This window comes from Chelonia mydas, chromosome 13, assembly GCF_015237465.2.
Source record: "Chelonia mydas isolate rCheMyd1 chromosome 13, rCheMyd1.pri.v2, whole genome shotgun sequence".
Lineage (NCBI taxonomy): Eukaryota > Metazoa > Chordata > Testudines > Cheloniidae > Chelonia > Chelonia mydas.
Window position 1 is genome coordinate 10,692,480 of NC_051253.2, and position 23,647 is coordinate 10,716,126.

General features: G+C 39.1%; 1 protein-coding gene across 8 annotated transcripts in view; it reads right to left on the bottom strand.

Annotated features, from left to right (window-relative positions):
* Positions 1-488: 488 nt before the first annotated feature.
* ZNF831 (zinc finger protein 831) overlaps positions 489-23,647 on the bottom strand; it is a 36,218-nt gene continuing 13,059 nt past the window's right edge. For 4 of the 8 annotated variants that reach the window (XM_037915804.2, XM_043526730.1, XM_043526732.1 and 1 more), the window contains 5 exons: positions 18,040-22,394; positions 16,833-16,978; positions 11,261-11,433; positions 7,723-7,892; positions 489-6,729 (listed from right to left, as the gene is read on the bottom strand). In XM_037915804.2, coding sequence (XP_037771732.1) covers positions 5,878-6,729; positions 7,723-7,892; positions 11,261-11,433; positions 16,833-16,978; positions 18,040-22,362 — 5,664 coding nt within the window. In that variant the 5' untranslated portion in view covers positions 22,363-22,394 and the 3' untranslated portion in view covers positions 489-5,877. Of the gene's footprint in view, positions 6,730-7,722; positions 7,893-11,260; positions 11,434-16,832; positions 22,395-23,647 lie in introns of those variants that run through there. The other 4 variants (XM_043526733.1, XM_043526734.1, XM_037915806.2 and 1 more) reach the window with 3 other exon arrangements.

The following is a 23,647-nucleotide window of genomic DNA, read 5'->3' on the forward strand; positions in this document are numbered from 1 at the left end:
TCAGAAGCTATCTACATATTCCACTTGGGGGATTTCACTGGTACAAGTTAAAAAATGCCACAAACAGCTGCAAAAAACTGAAACACTTTCGGCATGGTAAAACCACGTTAGTAACAATGTACTGTCTCAATGCAAATCTTCCTGTGAGCCAGATGGTGAGGCAGCAGCAGCGAAAAAGATGGGTGGAAACTTCTGAGAATGAGGCTTTGGGTCTCCGGCCTTGGTACATCTTCTAATGTTGCAGTACATTCAAAGGGCCTGATTCTGATCTCGGGTAGAAGACTTTTATCCCAGTGTAACTCCACTGTCTTCAGTAAAGTTACTGCACTTTTTACTGGCGTAAATGAGATGTCTGGACCTCTGAATGCTAGAATGCATTATTTGCAATACTAGTCTGCAATGAAAAACAATTTGTACAGTCATTTCTTATGTGAGTTGAAGTTACTTGTTCATAATGACGGGACTAATAATCAGATCAGTGGCGAATGGTAAATTTATTTTTTTATTAATAATAAATGGGACTGGTATATGAAATTACTTTCTGACAAACACAGTGTAGGAAGGTGTCCAGTTTACTAACTAAGGGAACTCCGAGTGGAGGCTGTATAGGTGATGTCTTACAGTAAGTGAACACACTGTTAGAAAAGTTAGAACAATGATTGTGTCTAATGGACCATTGTTTCAGTAATCGGTATTCGTGTATCAGTTTTGATGTGAGATCACGTTTGACACAAAACATCATTAAATATCAAGGATTATTGAAATCAGAAAATTTACAAAAGAAAGAAAAAATAGCTATGGCTAATCATCAGTTTAAAAGTACATTTCCTTATCTCGCTCGCTTAAAATCATCTTGTTTCTGTTTCGTCTTAAAGCCAGCTGTGGTACAGCAATGCAATTGGATGCTGTAATATAAAACTCCAGTAGCACAACTGTTCCTCTGAAAGCATTTGTTATCCACTCTCATTGGAATGTTTCCAAGCAAATAATCTAAAATTACGCTTTAAAACTGATCATTTAACAACAAATATTACACGAACCCTTTTTTAATCTAACAAACTCCCTATACCCAGATAACTGATTTCATACCAAGGAATCTCTAGCACTGTCAGCAGCTGGAACACAGCTGTGTTGGAGGCTCTAGTCTGATCTGATGGTAGGATATCTTCTCTTCCAGCTTCATTAAGATGCAGATAGGGGGTTTCCCTGCAGCTGGATCAGATGAAATAGGTAGGCACTGGATTTTTCCATTACCCATTTGAAAGCCCACACATTTGTTGTTTCTGCAAAGTCTCTTAAGAAATAAAACCTATGAGCAGTTAAAGTTTTGCTTTAGTAGGTTATCAGATGGAATGGCAAGAAACTGTTATCATAAAAGTCTAGAGAAAAGAAGCGCTCATGCCCAGCATTAGTTTAGATTACAAGGTGGTGTTGAAAATGAAGAAGGAAATTGAACTGGAACTGAAACTAAAGCACTGCCAACATGTATACATTTTCTGATCATTTCATCTAATTAAGTTATTAGCACAGAATCCTGAGCTACAATAATGCCACAGCATGTCAGGCTACTGCCTCCAAAGTTAAGGAACACGGTCCAAGAATAGCACAGAGAACATACCATTTAGAGGAAGATTCTGAAGACATTCCAGGGATTTTCTCCACTGGTGGTAGCACTGCTCAGACTACACAGATTTTCCAGACATTGGTAGCATTCAAACATCCATTTTAGACAAGCCAAAATGATCAAGAGTTCAACATGAAGTGCCATAATTCATGACGGAAATTCTTAAACTAATTTTTTTTGCAAAATAGGCAGATTTTCTTCTGACAGTCAATATAAACTGTGATCTGGACATCTGACACCTGTAAAATTACCAAGTTCCATCAGTGCCTATTTAAAGAAAAATGAACATTTTAACTAGTGCTTGCCTATCCTTGAAGTATCACTCCCTGAAATACAATTTTTTCCCCTGTAATATCTCTATTCTTTTCTTTAAAAAAACAACCTGTTTCATTCTCTTCAGAAAAAAACTGCAAGTGGCTGGCTGGCTCTGGCCAACTTTTCTATTTGTGTCATTGATATGCAAACCAGCCATCTGGTTTACTCTGTATGTCATGTAAATATGTGTATCTTATTTTTCTCCCTATATATTCAGGAGCTTGCCATAACTTTGTAGGATTCTGTCTGACTATTCTTTGTAAGGATATTGTCCCAATCTAAGCTATTGTACTTGTCTCTCTTTTGGGCCTTGAATCAAGAAAGCATCTCTGTTCCAGACAGCACTTAAGCAAGTGGTTAAAGTTAAGCACATGCTTAAATCCCATTGAAGTAGATGGAAGTTCAGCACATGCTTAAAGTTCAACACATGTTCCTCAGGTGTTTTCCTGAATTGAAACCCTTCAAGCCTTGATATTTGTTTTGAGTATAGTGCCAACCATACTGTCAACTCTTGCTAATCCTTACTATAATTGTTTATTAATCATTGCCTCCACAGGTGTAACCTCGAATTAGCACTAATTGGCTTTCTTTATATTCTCTTCAAGAGCAATGTCTAGTGTCAAATTCTCCTTTGAGTGACAGCACTGCAAGTTCACTGACAACAATGCAGTTACACCAGTGTAAATCAGACAAAAATATAGCTCCCTATATCTAATCAGTTTCCATTACGTTCCTGATTAATTCCTGAAGTACATGATCACTACCTTGTGGACCTTCTCTTCTATGCAAAACATTCAGTTTCACCCATCTGTGTAAACTAAACAGCTATCACTATAGTTTTCACCAGCAGACTGGTGGTGTTCAATGGGAATATATGGTAGTTCTGATATTCAAACAGCTTTCCTCCAATCCTGTATTTGTCTGATTCAGCTTTCACGGCTACAATAAGAAGTAGCAGCAAGAGGCTGGTAGTGCACAGACCGTGGACAAAAAATTCATTCTTAAGGAAAAGTGCCTCTCTGTGATAAATTATTTGATCTGTTGGAGCTGTTACTGCAGTGCAAGGATACTGTTGTCAATTCCTATCCTTATACATGTTTTGCCATAACTTTCCCACACTATAATAGCTTCTTTCCTAAAGGTGTTCTTTTAAAACCTTGAGTGGGTATTAAGATTGAGTAGAAAGTCTCCATTCCTCTTACTTGGTTTATATGCACAGAAGAAATCTTATATGATCTGAGTCCTGAGCATACATTATAACCTGTCAGTCATTTAAAGAATCTGTTTTAAGAGGTAAATTCAGTTTTATTTTATATCACTTCAGTGATATTTATGACTATTTTTAATATGGGATTCTGTTCCCAAATTCACTGCTGGTGTAACTGGTTTAACTCTAGAGACTGGAAATGTTCTCCTCTGGACAACACATTTTATGTTTAATCTAAAAATTAATGCAATCATAATATTTTTCTTGATAGGTGAATAGAAAATTTTCCTGTTTTATATTTACTAGCAAAAGAAATTTGCAGCTGATCAGTTGTATTCCTATTGTATAATTCAGGGAAAGGCATCACTGCAGAATGGCAGGATTGTACTGTATCTGGTGAGCACCCCTGGATTACCTCCCACATTCACCCTATGGTGCACTTGCATTTTTAAAAACCAAACCCTAATAACTACCACATTCTTAGTGTCATTGTGACCTTCAAGTTTAATTTTTATTAAAACAAAATAAGTTAAGAATATAAAGGAACAGAATTTTTTTTTAAAAAATATACAAATAAGTCAGTTGTATCATTCTTATCAACATTCAACAAACAAATAGTATTTCAGGTACTATATATTGCATATTCAACAAAAATATGCAATTACAATATGCAACTTACATGGCCAGCAAGTCCCCCAGTGTTCATACCTTTCATGCTACTTAACTTCCCAAAACAGGAATTTCATACCCATATTTGCTAGTCTTTAGTATAAACCTTCCCAGCTTAATACACTATTTGGCCTTCTCATGTCCCTGTTCCATACATGGAAATCCCATTGAAATTAAGAGCAGTTTTGCATAAAGTTTATTTACAGAATAGGGCTCCACTATCCACTTCGTCTCTGACCTATAAGCTTATAAAGGCATAATTCTGATTTCATTTACACTCCTGAAAATCAGAAACTAACTCTTCTAAAGTGTATGGAGTTAATGCTAGTGTTATAAAACCAGCATATAAGAAGTGAGATCAGAATAAGGTCCCAGGATTTCACAGAAGTAAAAGGGGAAGATAGCTAATGCTCATTTTTAGTAAAGCAATACATCCATTCTTCCATGCAATCATGATCCCAAATCCTGTAGGAACCCTACTGAAATCTCTCTGATTTTGGAAATGATTATCATAGTATTTTTATAAGGAACAAATAAAGACTTTGTAGGTTATTCTTTATTCTGTGTGCTTTACTGCTGACAAAGAAAAAATCCTGCTAACCCCATTAACCTTTTTCAACACAACGGCACTAGCATTTATAATTAGAAATCAGTATAGCACTCTGATCATGATATCAATTTCCCTAACAGTAAAAATATATACCAACATAATTTGATGCTAAATAAAAAGCTCTCTGCAGGGCAAATTGGAACTATGGTCACTTTCATAATGCATATGAGTGTAAAGGGATGACATAGAGCTTAGCATTTGGTTCCATTTGTGTGTGTCCACAGAAGGGTTGTCATTCTGGCACTTCTCATTCACTTCTTACAATATGCATATGTTTCTCTGACATACATAGATAGTACACTAGACCTATTTATGACTAGGACCCATACAGTCTCACTTGTGCATGATTGCATGATTATTCTTTCCTTAAAGTACATGCAATTATGACTATCAAATGAAAGTTAATCCATAAAATCCTGTATATCAGTCCAAATCATACAAAAACTCACAGCAAAGGTAAGTATAAAATCTGACTCTAGTACAGCAGTGCAATGATTTCAAACTTTCTCTGTCAGTTTAAACTAGCTTTCTAGTGAATGGTAAGTGTATCTGGTATTTTACTGACTGGAGATGTTTTCATGTAAACAAAGTAAATTTGGGGTTTCAAAGCAGAAGTTGATTTACATTTGGGCTAAACTTCAGAACAAAATAAAACAAAACAGTGTAACTTGCTTTTAGAGCACAATCCGAAAAACGGAATCAGAGAAAATCTCTGTGTTAAAAATCTCATTACAAAGAAACATTGACATTACCTATTTACACCCCAATTTCTCAAAGTAGAGCTAAAGAATAAAATATTTCAGTAGATCTCAGCAGAAAAGGCACAAAACACAAAGCAGGGCATGCTTGTGTCATTTTGTCACAAAGAAGCATTGACCATTGTACAACATGGAAAAAGTCAGTATTTGTGTGACATCTCTCAATATCATAGATACATGGGGGATATATCTTCCTCCCAATGTACATACATAACTTCCAGCAAAGCTGGAAATAATTACTAAAAAGGGTAGCACAGGGATGAAAATATACCCAATGGTTTGTTACAATCTACACCTCAACTTATGCATTAAGGAGGCTGATAGCTGTTTTATCATTATTGGTAAACAAATACACTGCAGTGTCTTTATAATACAGTCTCTGTGAACTGGGGATTGTGGGTGTTATGTGGGATTGATGAGGTTTAGTGCAGTTGGGAACCACCTTGTGCATTTAAATATATAATTTAACTGCTTCCTTGCTCCATACAAAAGCATTAAAATATGTAAAAGAAGCCTGAGTCCTTGCAAAGAAGAACGGTTGTTCTTAGAAGAGAACTTTGCCTATACTGTGCAGGAATGGCTATTCTGATGTTAAGGTGCTTCAAAAAGGCAGATCAATGATCTGCAATTTCCAAGGCATTTCTCTCTATAATGCACCATCATACATCCATCTGCTGTGGCAGTGTCCTGTTTGCTATATTTCTATAACTAGCCTGTCTTCATCGTCACTGCTTGTGTCAGCGTATTCCACTCGGGTTTGTTTCCTTATCATCTCTAAACCTCTTTTTTTGTACGTTTTGGAAGGTGTTTCAGAGCTAGCTGTGGACTCTGTGGGACTGAAGGGAAATGAGGGCTCTTTAAAAGTATTAGTGCCAGTTTCATTAAGTGTTCCATGGCCATCTGATTGTAAGTAGGCTCCATTCTTGTCCACGCATCCATGAGGACTGCTATCAGAAGAGTTTATCCCCTGTATATTAGCTGTGCTAGGTAAGCTAGTACTTGCAATTGATGTCTCAGGAAGGGTGTTTACCTTTGATCCCAATGAAGCTGAACACACAGTTTTGGAACTAGGATTAAGTTTGTCCTTCAGAGCTGAGTAAGAATTTCCTTCCATTGGATGTTCCTCCTTTTCTGAGGTCTGGACCAATGGGTATAATGCAGTAAAAGTTTGACCTTGTGACTCTACATTGAGTATATTTTTGTGGTTAGCTTCTGGACATAAGAAAAAAGGAGCAGTAACCTCTGAACCCATACTCACATGCTGGCAGCATGTGCCAGTGCCTACAAAATCAAAAGGAAAAGACCAAAAAGAGGACTCCACAGGGTCAGAATGAGCATTTGGCTGTGGCTCCACTGGAAATGATTTCTGAAGCATGAGAGGTTGAGCCATTAAACAGCAGATGTTCAGGTCATTGTTTGTTTCTCGCATGGCTGCTTTAGCTGGTGATGAACACGAGTATGTTACCATAGGTAATCCTGGAGTTGCATTAAAGTTCTGAAGAAAGAAATTGCCTCTTGAGTGTTTCTCAGTTGGTCTAGTAACATCCTGCAGCAGATGTGGGCAGGGGGGAAAGGATCGGGAAGGAAATGAATTTCAATTTACATTAAAATTTTCAATCCAAAGCAATTTCATCCTTTGTAGAGAGAATGAAATAACAATTATGTTGACTATATCCACATGACTATAAGACTGTTTATATTGGGTGTAACTCTGTTGAGATCAACTGAGTTATACAGGCATAAATGTGGTCCTTCATCTCTACAATTGTGATTATATTTGCTTTCCTTTTTGTCATAACTACAAGACAAAGTATTCATCCCTCCAGTGATTGCTAATTTCTAATAAATGAGGTAAATTACTTGTGCATTTCTCCACTGTTTGTTAGTTGTTGAAGGTTTTTTTGTTGGTTGTTGGTGTGTCTGTGTGTATTTTGTTTTTTGCTTTTTAGCTAGGTGATAGCTTATGGCTGAAATAGGGGGTTGCTGACTAACTGCATGGTTACATGGTGTCTGGTTGATTTTCTTTATGTTGAAATACTATGTACACATTGCAAGGGAGTGTGTATAACTGAGGCATTAAGGAGCTAAAAACATAGGGTTTATTATGTTGTTTGTGAGCAGTATAGAAATACCAAGGTGGGTGTGCATCTACAGCAAAGTTGGTTTGTTGAGGAGCATCTGAAGAGTTAGATTCCTAAATATGAGAACTAATTTTCATAAAAATGTAATTTTACAATAGTAATTTATACTAATATATTCAAAACTCATATAGTAGCTGTGACAGTGAGAGAAATGCCATTTCAAGTTACGCTATTTTCATTGCAAAAACATTCTAAATTCAGTGATTTTGAATGTTTTTGCAGCCACGTTACCTTACCATCTTTGCAGCATTTGTAAAAACACAAAATCTGAGAAGCAAATAAATGGGAAAAAATTAAACTGCAGAAGCTTTCAAATAACAATAGGGTGAAATTGAAGTTTTCTAAAATCAGTGTCATCATCTGTGTATTTAACAAAGAATTACAGGTAAAACACCTACTTTTCCATCCAGTTTGCCTTTTTGCCTGAATTTGCTTGGATGCCCAGCTGGTGAAAATATTCCTGAGTTATTTTTGTGATTCCTGTCTTCTTTCTTATGAATATTCCCTTTGGACACTGGCTTATCTGAGGTGGGGCAAGATAGCTCCTCCTGCTGCGGGAGATAATTATCTGTTGGGAAAGAGATGATTTAGAGAGATTTTTAAGGTTAGATACAGTGCTCAATGAGTTTTCCATAAACCTTTTTTTTCTTTTTTTTATATCTGTGGACAGATTTTGACCTCTTAAATTGTTGTATCGAATTAATTCTGAACATGATTTATCCTAATGTACTTTCACCTCTGGATTCCTTGCAAACTGTTAGCAGCTGTGTTGAGTAGTTGCTATTTGTAATCTGCTATTCAAGCTGAGTGACTTTTCATGAATATTCCTGAGTGAATCTTCTTCAGCCCTTCTTTTCAATTAACATTCTTGTGAGCAAAATTTTGCATGTACATATCTTCATGGGAAGCAACTTAAAGGTCTCGTGAATACCAGTGAAGCAAATTTTGAAGTTTTGATTCCAATAAAAGATCTTAAATACTTTTTTCTTCAGAATTTGCTTACCTTTCTATCCTTCATGTATCTTTATACAAAAATTTAAATGATAGAGGCCGGGGGGTGGGGTTGTGGGGGAGAAGGGTAGAAGGAGATGTGTGAATAAGAACAAGGGAGTAGGAAAAGAAGTTAGGGAAGAAATGTTAATGAGATACAAAACTGCAAGTCAAGGGAATGGCCAGAAAGTATCTGAACTTCAAATTTCAGAATGGAAAAGGGACAGAACTAGAAGGACCTACTACAGTTAAGTTGCTTTGCCACATTGCAGTGGCAAGTAGTATTTGCAGTGTTGTTGTACCCCTGTTGGTCACAGGCTATAAAACAGACAAGCTGGGTGAGTGAGGTAATATCTTTTATTGGACCAACTTCTGTTGGTGAAAGAGACAGGATTTTGAGCTTACACAGAGCTCTTCCTCAGGTAGTACTGGCAGAATCCATCATAAGAAACAGCTCAGCTCTTGTATATTGCAACTATACCAGCTCATATCTCCCAGGTTACTAGCATTAAGTAGCTAACTAATTAGATAAATTAGATAAATGGAGAGGATCAGGGTGAGGTACAAGTAGTCAAAAAAGACAGCAAATGATTCTTCTGTTGATTGGAATCATATGATAATTCGCCTTTTATTGCACTGCACTCCGCTGCTACGTGCTATTGCTGATCACAAAAGGGATAACTCAGTAGAGCTGGCTGGAAGTTGGAATTCCTTCCTGCAAGAAGTTTCCAATTTTTGAAAAAATGTTTTGTCCCAGGTCATGATGAAACTCAAAATGAACATTTTTCACAGAAAGGGATTTCTAGACAAACTCAATTTGGGGGAAAACAACAGTGGAATTTTTCAGCTTGCTGGTGCCTGCCTGGAAGGCTCTTGTAAACTTTGTTTTCAGAAAGTGAGCTTGACAAGAGCCTTCCGGGTGGGCTGCCAGAGAGAGAGAGAGCTGGGGTGCTCAGCCCTAGCCTGGGGGGAGACAGGGAGGCTGAGCACAGGGCTCTCAGCCACTCGCAGCTGGGCAGGCTGAGAGCTGGGGAGGCAGTCACAGTGCTCAGCCTCTGGCAGATTACCTGCAAGGCTCTTGTCCATTTCATTTTCGGCCTGCAGGGAGAAAATGAAATTGACTAGACGTTGGAAGAAGGCTGTGGGGAGCTATCATTTTGAAATGTTTTAAAATGTTTTACTACAGATCACTCTGTTTACCTACCAACGTGATCGTACATCAACCTCATAAACTTCCCTGATTTCAGCACCATGGTCAACACTAATTTCCTATTACAAATGAGACATACACCTACTTATCACAAATAATGGCCCAGATTTTCAACCCTGTGAGCTATACTTAGATATGGATTTTGTGCCTTAAGGCAGAGCCCTGAACAAGATACCACCCAGGCAGTAGACCCACAAGGCACAATTCCTCCATGCCTCTTGTGCTGGAAGTATAATCTTGCTTGGTCTTAGGCAAATGTGCATGTGGGAAATGTGGGCCTTATCCCTTGCATAGCTGTGTAACATGAGGGAACAATCTAACCATGAGTAGAGAGAGATTGGCTCATTTACAATAAGGGGTTCTCTCTATGTTTATGTTCAGTTTGCATGTGCAACTTTTCTTGTATCAAAACCTTGTCTCTGCTTCCATTCTTTCTGTGTTCATAAATAGTATTTGACTTGTGAGGAATTGTGCCCAGAATCAGCAGTGCGGCTTATCCATAAAATTCAGCACAGAATGCCAGCAAATTTCTGGAGTACTCTCTTTACTTTATATACATATGGCACTTAAACCAGAATACAGAAGGTACTAAAACCCCTCAATCCATGTTTTTATTTATTTGAATAAGTACTACAAGGTTAATTTATTATGCAATAGAATTATAGAATCTTTTAGCAGAAAAGCAGAAATGTTCAAAAATATTTTTACTGCAAAATATAACAGTGCAGCACAGCAAATAAACTATAAATCTGCTGTGTCAACAATTAGACATGATTATGATTCTAATAACAGAATTAGTGATTTTTTCAATCATATTTGAGTTGTACAGTTTCTCTGTCTCCTATATATATATATACCATTTGTATTTTATTTATAACTTGATAATTCAGAGCACTTTATTTACAGTCTGCTGAGCCCAGATATTGCAGGCAGGAGAGCTGGTGATTTAAGAGGAAGCACTCTTCTGAATCAATACTGAAGTTCTGAACCAGGACGCTGAGGCCCCTTTTTCAGATCAAAAGTAAAATCAAGATTCATGTTATCACTAAACAGGTTGATGTGTTTCACTCCAGAAGTGGCTTCATTTCAGGTTCTTTCTGTACCTCACAATGTATTAAGAAACCGAATTATTAATTTTTGTCAAGCACTTCAAATGAACACTGCCATAGAAGAACAAAGTTATTGTTATGTTCATTTATTAATTTGAACTATCATAAATTCCTTTATTTCAGGAATAACAATATAAAACTGACTGATATAAATTATTGTACAAATATAAACTTATTGTGTATTTGAGGATACCACTAACTCTTGTGCAGTCCACCCCTCTGAAGAACTGTAGACTACTTGGGCACTTCCATGAAGGATAGCTGTACCTAGTGACTCAGAGATCTCATCAGTTGTTCCAGTCATCAGGAGATGGGTGGCAGCGAAAGGAGACCCACTGTCTACAACTGTTCTATAGACACAGGTTTTTTTCCCTAGGGCTGACACCAGGCATGTTTATTATCAAATAACACATTTTCCCTGTATCTAGCTTCTCTTACAAAGGTATAGGCAGATGGGGATTTTGAAAAGTTGGGCCCTGATTTGCTTTGATGTTCTTATGAAGGGAGGAAATACAATATTTGCAGCCATATATGAAACATAATATGTATCAGATAAATTGGTTTATATTAAAAATTAATAAAAGAATATTACACGCTTGCAAACATGAATAGGCGAGTTATCCTTACCTTGCAATTTTGACGCAGGAGAGTGGCATTTCTCGCATTGATTAAGGCTATCATGTGTGTGGAGCAGCTGATGCTTTTTCAGAGAATCTAGTGTCCTGTTTGGAAGCCAGTGTTGCTTGCTCAGCTTGTTAGTTTTCAACTGACTGTATCCGTGCATGTGGTTCCCTTTGGACCTGCATTGTAAAATATACCATTTTCAGTGAAAACACAAACAGATATGTTGTAAGTAGTTGCTATTTAAAAGTAGCCTTAGTAGAGTATTATCACAACTTCACTGGAATTCCACGGGGGCTGAAACTGGCTTACAGAAGGTACGACTATAATGAAAAAGGAAATGTTACTTTTATGTATGCCACAAAAAATCCTGTATTAGAGAGCCTTAGTAGCAATGGGCAAAATCCTGAAGTTCTTAATTTTACTGGAGTTGGTGGAAGCTTTGGCTGAGTAGGACCCTGTAAAAATTGAGTAAAGACTTCAAACCTTGGTCCATCGAAAGGAAAGGGCTGTGTACTCTGCAGGAAATCCACAGATTTTGCAACCAGGCAAGATATCAAAACAAGATCATACCTCAAGGACCAGGGTCACACAAGGACACCTGTACTTGTCTGCAAGTGGCCTCTGGCTCAATTTCTTATGTGCTACTGTTTGCTTATCACTACTAAAGAACATAAATATTTCAAGGACTTAGATCAAGGAGTTTGAGTTCTCTGGTTTTTGCTTTGAAGTGACAAAAGCCTATTAGTTAAGTTTACACATCAGAAGATGTCTCCTTGGGAATGCTGATGAAGAAATACTCGCCTAGCTTCCAAAATATGACAGCACCTCACATCTGTGTGAGTCATAATGAGTGGGACTTTCAAATGTACCTTAGAACGTCACTGAAAGTCAGTGGTAGATGTGGTCTTAAATCACTTCAGGTTTGGCTCCACTGTAGTAAAACACTCATGGCTGGCCTATCTCAGCTGACAGGCTCATAAGGTTCAGGCTGCCGGGCTATAAAATTGCAGTGTAGATGTTTGGGCTCAGGCTAACGGAAGGGTCTCAGAGTCTGGGCTTGCGTGGGATTCAGCATCAAGAACAAGGCTCTGTAAGTGCCAAATTTTTAGCCAGCCCATAGATTTACATGAACATTTCTGTGTGTAAAAACAAACAAACTTGCATTTGTGTGCCTGGTTTGGGCAACTAGCTCCCTAAATGTGCGATCCATGCATTCAAATGACTATCTGCCATGTAAAATGAGGGCACTCAGTTATTTTTTGAAAAATAAGTGCACAGATTCAGAGGTCAGGACAAAAAGTCTGGCCCTAAAGGAATGTGACTAGACTATTTAGATGGCACAGGTCAGCTCTTAGTTCTCTGTTTTTATTATTCTCTCCTTGGCTGTAGCTTAAGCCACTATATGGTCCCATTTTTGCTTGTCTCTTTAAGGCATTTGGCTCATTGAGCTGCTTTCTCTGTGCTCAGCCTGCTTTTTTGCTTAACAAGTGAAATCTTTTTTTCAGAATCACTGGGCCTCAGACGAGAGAATTTGGCCCATGTATGACTTAATTGGGAGTCCCATATGGGTATCTGAAGGCAGATTTGGGTTAGACTACTGACTTAGGGTCCAGTCCTGGAAACCTGAGACAGGCAAAACGCCCATTGACTGAGTAGAGACTAAAGGATTGAGCTCATGTTTTCTAAATTGTTTTTAACAGCTTATTTGTGCATTAAATATATTCTATATAGACCAAAATAGCTAAAGGATTAAGTCATGGGAAAGAGAAATGAGAGAGAGAGAGAACACACAAAACCCAGCAAATTCTTTCCAACCACCATGATCTAGCTCATTGGTTCTCAAACTTTCGTACTGGTGACCCCTTTCATATAGCAAGCCTCTGAGTGCAACCCCCCATATAAATTAAAAAACACGTTTTTGTATATTTAACACCATTATAAATGCTGGAGGCAAATGCTGGGGTTTGGGGTGGAGGCTGACAGCTTGCGACCCCCCCATGTAATAACCTTGCGACCCCCGAGGGGTCCTGACCCCCAGTTTGAGAACCCCGGAAGCTAGTCCATAGTTTGTGGAACTATAGAGGCAGAAGAGACCCACAGCTGCACCCTTGGCATAAATTCATTACACCTTTGTTTTATCTATCGAAAATACAACATAACTTTTAATTTCAATTCTGGCCTAAATTCATTCTTTTTTTCTTTTTAATTTATCAATATAGAGCCCTACTTCTTGTCACTTAAGAGCGTTAGTGGTGGTTTTTTTATCCTATCCCTTTTCTTACCATGTTACGATTGTTCAAGAGGCATGAACTAGAAAAAAACATGTGTGACAACGTACAGTGCTACAGGAAAGCTTTGCAGCATTCTTAATTCATTTCCTCTAAAACAGAAAAGTGTGTGATAAACAGGAACTGAAAACAGTCACGTGAGAGTTTCTGAAAATGTGTATGGGGGGCAGGGATTGCCAGGAAAAGAACTGACAAGTAGAAAGAGGGCAATTCAGCCCTGAAGGTCTGATCTTGTAATTCTGTTAAAGTCAATAGAGATTTTTCCTGTTTCAGGACAGCAGAATTGAGCACTTTAAGCCCTGATCCTGGACTGAGCTTTGTGTGCACAGACCCTTACTTCTACATAGGGCCCACTAATTTTAATTCAGTGAGGTTTTCCACAGTTGCAGGACTCTGCCTGCACAAAGCATATTACAGGACAGAGCCCATAGATACAGTCACATTAATGGCAGTAGTTTAGTTGATAGCAAAGCTCGGTCATCAAACATACACTGACACAAATCAGGATGGGGACATGCATTCACATTAGGTCCAGATTAGATGTGGTCCTATTGGAGAAAAATTAAATTGGCAGCCTTTGCCTCAGTGGCTCAGAGGCTTTGACTCATTCCTCTCAAATAAGCATCAGTTAACAGTACTGGAAAATCCTCATGCCTGCAATTTATACCTTCTTATATCCTTCTGTTGGATGCTCCTCCAGTTACTACCCTATCATTTACTACCCTGTCATTACCCCCTCAATACATGTATAACACCGACAGACCCTGGTCATCAGCGAGCAGGATTGAAGCTGGGACCTCCTCTGGAGCTTAGTGCATGAGCCTCTACTGCATGAGCTAAAAGCCACATGGCTATTAGCTAAGGCTGTAGAGCAGACTCATTAATCTCTCTCTCTAAGGGTATGTCTACACTACGAAATTAGGTCAAATTTATAGAAGTCGGTTTTTTAGAAATCGGTTTTATATATTCGAGTGTGTTTGTCCCCACAGAAAATGCTCTAAATGCATTAAGTGCATTAACTCGGCAGAGTGCTTCCACAGTACCGAGGCAAGCGTCGACTTCCGGAGTGTTGCACTGTGGGTAGCTATCCCACAGTTCCCGCAGTCTCCGCTGCCCATTGGAATTCTGGGTTGAGATCCCAATGCCTGATGGGGCTAAAACATTGTCGCGGGTGGTTCTGGGTACATATCGTCAGGCCCCCCGTTCCCTCCCTCCCTCCGTGAAAGAAAGGGCAGAGAATCGTTTTGCGCCTTTTTTCTTGAGTTACCTGTGCAGATGCCATATCACGGCAAGCATGGAGCCCGCTCAGGTAACTGTCACCCTATGTCTCCTGGGTGCTGGCAGACGTGGTACTGCATTGCTACACAGCAGCAGCAACCCCTTGCCTTATGGCAGCAGACGGTACAGTAGGACTGGTAGCCGTCATCGTCATGTCCGAGGTGCTCCTGGTCACCTCTGTGAGGTCGATCAGAGCGCCTGGGCAGACATGGGCGCAGCGACTAAATTTGGAGTGACTTGATCAGGTCATTCTCTTTAGTCCTGCAGTCAGTCCTATTGAACCATCTTATGGTGAGCAGGCAGGCGATACGGATTGCTAGCAGTCCTCTTGTACCATCTTCTGCTGGGCAGGCAAGAGATGAGGATGGCTAGCAGTCCTATTGTACCATCTACTGCCGAGCAGCCATGAGATGTGGATGGCATGCAGTCCTTCTGCACCGTCTGCTGCCAGTCAAAGATGTAAAAGATAGATGGAGTGTATCAAAACAAGAAATAGACCAGATTTGTTTTGTACTCATTTGCAAACCCCCCCTCTCCCCCCGTCTAGGGGACTCATTCCTCTATGTCACACTGCAATCACTCACAGAGAAGGTGCAGCGAGGTAAATCTAGCCATGTATCAATCAGAGGCCAGACCAACCTGCTTGTTCCAATAAGAACAATAACTTTGTTGCATCATTTCTTATTGGAACCCTCCGTGAAGTCCTGCCTGAAATACTCCTTGATGTAAAGCCACCCCTTTGTTGATTTTAACTCCCTGTAAGCCAACCCTGTAAGCCATGTCGTCAGTCGCCCCTCCCTGCGTCAGAGCAATGGCAGACAATCGTGCATCTGAGTTGAGAGTGCTGTCCAGAGCAGTCACAATGGAGCACTCTGAGATAGCTCCCGGAGGCCAATACCGTCGAATTGTGTCCACAGTACCCCAAATTTGACCCGGCAAGGCCGATTTAAGCCCTAATCCACTTGTCAGGGGTGGAGTAAGGAAATCGATTTTAAGAGCCCTTTAATTCGAAATAAAGGGCTTCATCGTGTAGATAGGTGCAGGTTTACATCGACTTAATGCTGCTAAATTCGACCTAAAGTCCTAGTGTAGACCAGGGCTCAGTGGTCTCCGTGCCACTAGATGAGACAGAACACCACACACAGGAGGTGTGTGGGTTACACATGTTACATCAATTCAGATTCATTGATGCTGGCTTGTCGGTTTACTGAGGTGTCACTATCATCACTTCTGATTACGGCCCTCTGTCTTTATAGTGTTCACCCAGTTTATCCAGGATAGTGTTATTCTGCCAGGGCAAATTTAAATTTAGTGCAAGCAGACACTGAAGTTTTTGGAGCTGTACCCACTTACTCTAGGGTTAAATTTGTCTCCCAGTCACCAACCCGGTCTTCCTTAGCATAGCAGCAAATCCTGTTCTAACTGCTGTGTAAAAAGATCTTTTCTTGATCCAGAAGAGAAATTCTCTTGTCTCTACGGTAACCAGGAATGCTTTGGCTCAATGCAGTTTGACCCAGATTATCGATCACAGGCCAGGCATGGCTTTTGGCCATGCAATGGCTTTATGGGTGACATCTATCAAGAGCAAAAAAAACTGGGATACCACAAAAACAGCAAGTAAGACCTAAATAATAATACAGTTCTTCGTAGTTCTGCATTGTACTTCATCTGCAATTAGAGAACTAAAGGTTCAAAATTTGGGTCCCTCCAGGAAAAAAAAATTGATTCTTTTGTTCCCTCTTGAAATTATAAACTTCAGACAACTGTGAGCATTAATTGACAAGGTTTCCCTCTGCCTTTGACACATTTGTGATGTGCCTAGAAAGCTTTGCACTTTCTTTATAAAATAACATAATTTTTTTAATGATCATGCATTTTCCCAAAGCATCATGCTTCTCTGTTTTGGTTAATCAGCATTTTGGGGGCACCCGTTTTTAGTTTCTGAATCTTATACCTATCTTAGTAAAATGCTATCTATATTGGATGAGGTTGAAAACAACATTCTTTACCATTTTGGGTTGATTTTCATTTTTTTCTGTTTATGACTCCTCTTGGATTTATTTGTTGTGAATGTTTCCCTTCTGCAAAGTATTTCTTTCTTCTCTCGCTCTGCAATATTTTCTGAAGCTCCACTTCCTCCAGCCTTTGAACTGGACTGTTGAGAATAGTGAGAAGATTATACTTGTGCATTTCAAAGCACATGAACATTTCTGAGTGAGTTACAGAAATTAACTGATTAGATTAACAGAATGTTGTCAAATAGTGTAAATCCTACATTTAACAGTGTAATAATGATCTTTGGTAACAAATTCCTTCTGTATTTAAAAAAGTATTTATATGTTGTGTGTTTAAATTCATCACTACCTGAATATTAACCATAAAATTAAAAATAAAACAAGTTTAATATTTTTCTGGGCCGATGCAAAAATAATGTATGTGCTCCAGTACTGCCCTGCTGGGTGTGAGGTTGACGTTCACCTTAGACATTGTTCCAGGAGCTGTAAATCTCTTGAACTGATTAGTTACTCTTAAACTAAAAATATCCTTCAAAATCTTAAAAACATTTTATAAAGTATGAACACAAGTGTCTCTGTTAAGATGTGAGTCCATCCTCATGAAAGATTTTCACTATTACTTCAAGTGTAAAGCAAAACAGATTCTGGTACAGGGGCTGTCCTTTTTACTTGTTTGTAAAGCACCTAGCACAATGGGTCCCTTGACCCTCAACTCTGGCTCCTAAGGGCTACTATAATACAAATAATAATTTAAAATGAAAACAGAAAAAAGCACATGCTGGAATAGAGGAATCCAAAGACTATAAAATTCAAGTTACAATAAAGTTAAAGCATGCTTTTCTGGATAAGCAAATTTTCTGGCCAAATTTCCATGCAATAGGACATGCTTATTTCCATAAAATATGCAAGTTCTGTTCACGAAATGAGCAGCTATGTGCAGTTTGCATATGTACCTCGGTATTTTATATCTATAGTCACCTGTGTGTGCCCACACATGCATATTTTGGGAGAAAAAATTAGGCACTTTTTTGTTAAAGTAGATTAATTCAAGGCTCTCAATAATCTGGGACAGAATAGGATTTATATGTACGCTGGAATAATATGCCCCCTAACCTTCACTCTCCTATTCTTTCTAATTAAAGAGTAATCTTGGAGAACTGTGCCCCTGTTCTGAAATAGGAAATAGGATTCACAACATTACCTTCTGTAGCTGCTCTCCCTGTGAAAAGGATGAAACCACTGTTTTTAAATTCCCAGTGGTCAAGCCATAGGACACAGTCTTGCTAATATTTTTCATTTTGATAAAAGAAAAGTCACATTTTGACAATGTGCCTTCACTACCAGAATTTTTCTTACAGATGTGCAAGGAAGAGTAAGCAGAGTCGGCCTTCTCCTTTTGCTCGGCAGGTAGAGGAAGGCTTCTGGTTAAACAACACCAAGTTAATTGAGGCTCAGCATTTAGTGATGGGAAGGAGCCCTTTGTGCTTGAGATCCTTGAGTTTCCCGAGAGACAAGTCAAACTGATTTGGGACAGTGCAGGGAGTTCCTTACATTGAGTACTGAGGGTGTGGCAATAAAACGTGCCAAAGGAATGGCAAAAATAATTTGAATTGTCCACTGAACACACAGAATACTGTAAATCCTGCAACCCTGGTGAAGTGTCCTTAAGGATGCCTGAAGAGCTACCATCTGTGTCCCATCCCATGATTGTCTGTTCAGTGTCCCCGCTAGAGGTTGCCCCTTTGCCTGATGAAGATGTCATTATTAAAGAGTTATTTCCTGAGCGAAGGTGGCGTAAGACCTGATTCTCTCCTTTGATGTCGGCAGATATGAAAAAGCCACCTGTATACATAGAAGTAAAGCATACTTTCTTCTCTGTGGTTTGTGCAGAGCAAACAGTTGTACTTATCCACTTCTCGTCTGCTTGCATTCGATCACTTAAGTTATCTTTATGCTTAGTCTCTTTCCAGGTGTCTTTGATTATTTCCTTCTGCCTGCAGCTTTGGTTCTGAAAGCTGTCATCTATCTTGGTTGGGATGTTAGTTGTTCTTGAGTTGACTGGTGAACAAGGTACCAGAGCCTTCCAGTTTGTATGTACACCCCATCTGAGCCCTACTGCTCGGGCCTGGTGTCTCAGTTCAAATTCTAAAGGGGACAAAAACACATCACCAGAATCAACACTGACTGTCCTACTGTTGATAGTGCAGGAAGTTTTGGTTATCGGAACAGGTAGAGAAATACCAGGCATGCTTTCCTGCCCTGGTTCCACTAAAAGTGACAGGTCTGTAGTACTCTCTTCTTGCGGTAATTTAAGGATGTACTTTGGAGAAAATGCATTTTTCTTTAGAGATGGAGTTACCTGACCAAACTCCAGATTTTGAGTAGTGGAAGATATGCCAGCATCATCACCACTATGCAGTGACACTCTTGCTCCTGCTGTCACAGGACATGTTTTGGCTCCTGTATCTGTCACCTTACTTAAGGCAAAAGAACTACAATTATCTCTCTTTAACTCAGGCACCAGAAATTCAGAAAGTGAAGCTGTTGAGACCTTTGCTGATTGTGGAAGAAGGTTAGCAGTATTATCACTATCATATATGGGTTCTATGTGGAGTTTCATTGTTTTCTCATATTCCATGCCTTCAGCACTGCTGATTGATTCATTCATGTCTGTGCTTGAATTCTGCTCTCCGTCTTTAGCTGACTGTTTAACTAATGCTAGGGAGACGGCATGTACACTATAACAGTCTATCAATTTCACTGTTTCACCTACTGTGTTATTTTCGCTACTGGAGCTGGGACTGGATTTTAGAGCTGCATTATCTCTGCTCTTCAGCTCATCGACTTTCAGTTTTTTTCTCTCTGATGGTAGCTTTTGGAATTCCTGTGTAGATTCACCACTGCTGCAGTTGTGTGCCCTTAAGGCCATCTGTGCATGTTGAGAAGATTCTTTACTACTGTGGTTTTCTCCATCACTTTTAAAAATATTTTCACTATCTAATATGAGGGTATTGGATTCGCTCCCAGGATGTGACTCTTCCAATTGACTATTATGCATTTGCAGACTATCAGTGTTCAGCATGTTAGAGTTTAATTGACTAGCTCTCTGCTTAAGTTGAAGCCTCGTTTCATGACTGCTTACAGCCAGTAACATGTTATTGCCACCTGTATATTTATCTGAACTATGTTTGTTGCTGCAGCCATGTTTTGGGGAAGTTTTGCATATTACACTCTGTTCACCAGCATTTACTGAATGTGCCATTTCCATTAGTTCTGTAAATCTGCCTGCATCCTCTTCTGAGGAAACACCATGCAGTACACGATTACCAATGGGACAGGTTTTTGATTTCACAGTGTTTAATTCTGTGTTAGAAATGGTCACAGGGGAGGAAAGATTCCCGCTTAAAGAGCTCCTCCCATATTTTGGCTGAATAACTCCATCACCATTGGCTGCTTCCTTTGGATCAGGGGTGAAGCCTATATTGTCTGTTGCATTTTTCCCCCTTTGATTCAGTTTCTTGGCAGTTTGACTGCTTTTCATTTTTTGGTAGATTTTCTTGAATGTTTCGTCACCATACATCTGCCATTTTTCCTGAGAGAACATTTTTAATTTCCTTTGAGTTGACTTCTTACATTTAGCGTTCACTCCTTCTCCCCCAGCTCCAGGCTTTTTAGTTTCTTTCATCTCCTCAAAGGGAGAATAATCATAGACTGCATTACTTAGTGGCAAATCATCCACTGCTGTTTGTCTGACAAGTGCACGGGGATGGCTGTTAGGAAAATCCACTGAACTTGTAGCAAGGTTGTTGCTATGCAACAAACTAGAAGAGCCCGTATTCAGGGGCTGCCTAGTGAGAGATGGTAGATTTGAGCTACCCACTCTGTCGTGTGCCATTCTTGTGCTCTCTACAAATGGCAAAGAGTTGCTTCTTGTGACAGGCACACAGTCTATTGTTGTCGAGAATTGCGTGGGGACTGAATGAAAAAACAATGGCTTGGATTTTTCTATGGGTGTAAAGGTAGATTTTGCTGAACAAAGGGAAAGATTCTTTTTCCTGTTTACATCAAGAGATCTGATGTCAAAATGGAAGGAGTCTTTGTATGTGTAAGGCATTGGCAGATCAATACTGCCCTGCTTGGAAAGCACTGTTTTTCTGGGTCTAACGTTGTCTAATTGGGTATCATCCACCACAGCTTTGTTATGAGAGATCAGTTTTGAGATATGCTCTTCCAGCTTCTTTTTCTCTAGCATCAAGGCTGTTGCTTTCTCAGCTGAATCCAGTTTTGCACTACTTCCTGCCATGCACCTTAAGCCACTGAAGGCAGTTTCATTTTCCAGCTCTGTGCTTTGTTCACAAAGACTATGCAGGGGGCTGGAGGTCAGCATCTGTTGTTCTGTACTATCAGAGCGTGACAGATATCCAGAATCAGTGCTCTCACACTTCTTCAGCTTATAGTCAGATGGTTTGCAGTCCCATTGCTTATCTGAATAAGTTGCTTGCTGCCTTTGCAACTGAATATGTTTATTTGCTGTTGAGAATCTTTGCTCCTGTATCATCTTTCTCTGGTGTACGCTGTCTGGCAAAACTACTAGAGAAGATAGGTTTTGGGGATCTTGCATTAGTTCTCTTTCAGAAGCACCCTGACTTGCCTCTGGCCAGTAGGAATCATCAATTGTTATCTTCTGACTTTCTGATGTAAGCGATAAAGCGTTCAGTGTTGGCAGTGAAATAATGGATGGAAATTTTTTAGTGTCCACTGTGGTACTGGTTTCTGAAATTATTTGTTTAATCCCTGGCCCCTGCTTTTCACAGACATTGTTGTCTCGTTTTGCACCCTGATGTGATATGATGCTGTCTGTTGCCTTCTCATTCTCCTCTAATATGCCACTGTTGTCAGACCCTGAGGGCAGCTTGGTATTGTTGACATGTGTTTGGGTTCTTCTGTGTTTATACAAATTGCTTTGAGTTTTAAATGCAATACCACAGGTGGTGCAGGGAAAGGGCCTCTCACCTGTGTGTGAGCGAATATGTTTCTCAAGGACACTTGGCTTCAGGCAATCTCGTCCACAGTGTTTACAGATGTACTTCCCGGCATTTTTGAATTTCCCTGGGCTTCCAACAGGTGCATTTGGACAGGAACTTGATGGTAAAACCGGTGAACTAACTATGTTTAATGTCAAAGTTTGCCCTGCTTGTTTCTGAGCAACTGACTGAAGCTGATCTGTCCTCTCTGAATGCAGAAGTGGGTTTAGGATTAAAGGCATATTACTGCTGTCTAAATTTATGCTGCTTCCACCAGCTGCTAACTGGTTGTTTGATTGATAGCATCCTGACTGGATAGGATGATATAGTGGTATGGTAAGGGCTTTCAGGTATATAGTCTGAGGCAGGGCTTGTTCCTGCTGAAAAATCACAGGACTCTGTCTGATACTTGATGAACCCTGTGCAGCCTGAAGAGATGAGACTTTAACTGGTTGATCAGCTAGTGCAACTGTGGAATGGGGTTGCCTCTGTGCCTCCATTTCAAAGGTTATATGTTATCCAGTTTAGTTATCTATGGGAAACAAATACAACATATAGTTATGTTTGAAATGAAAAACCGTGATTTTCTTCAGCTGTTTATTATGCCATATAAATTCGGCATCTACTATAGTAGTAGATGCAAAATTTAATTATATTTCTATAAGGTCTTCCATACTGAAGAATATCAAAACTTTTTATACAAACTTTACATGTACAGGAATCAGTTTATTCACCACTAAAATAGTGTCACCTCTGATTTGTTGGATGGAAGCTAATAAAACACAGGAACACTACACAAAAGTTTAGTGTAGTGCAAAGGAGACCTACTGCTAAAGACTCCTTTTAAAATCTATCCTGAAGTGGTACTCAGATATTAAAAATCTTAGTCTTCAAACTGACATCAAAGCACTTTCATATTGGAAATGGTATAGGATAGGATACAGTGTATAGTACAGTAATATAGAATTACTTTGCATTAGTCTGATGTTATATCTTTGTCCAAATTACTTTCTAGATGAGCAGTTTTCAGTGCTCCCAAAGATTCATGATTAACTTATTCTCACTGAACAGTATGCTTAATAAAATACAATGTTAAACTTTGTAGGCCAAGTCTTCATCAGGACACTCTTGTGCCCGCTTGATTTACACATGTGCAACTGCCAACATGGTACAAATGCACAGTTGCACACACAACTGCACTTTTGAAGATCAGTCTTCAGAAAAAAAATAACAAAGCTTGGACATTTAATCAGATATAAAATATAAATGATTGTAATTAATGCAGTAACTAAAGGATACAAATATATCCTGTTTAAAATAAAACACATGCCTAATGAAGCTTTGACAAGAGGCAGTGTAGCCTGTTAGTTACAACTGCAGATTGGGAATCAGAACTTCTGTATTGTATTCCCCACTCCTCCGTTCATTTGTGTTGTGACCCTAATCACACCAGTTCTGATAGTACCCACTGAAGTCAGTGATATGTTTTCCATTTACTTTATTGGGTATTCTATCAGAACCTTAGTGCCTAAATTTACACATCTGTAAAATGGATTTAACAATTAATTACTCACAAACTTCACATAGATGTTGAGAATTAGGGCTTTGAGATTTTCAGATGGAAGATGCTATACAACTGACAAATTCATTATATATCTATCACTCTCAATATAGTTTTAAATAAATAAGTTCTAATTTGTTGACACCATATATTGTGTTAGTTCTGTCTTTTGAAACTAATCTGGAAGCCACTGATGTTTGGAAAAAAAAACATAATTAGAGTTT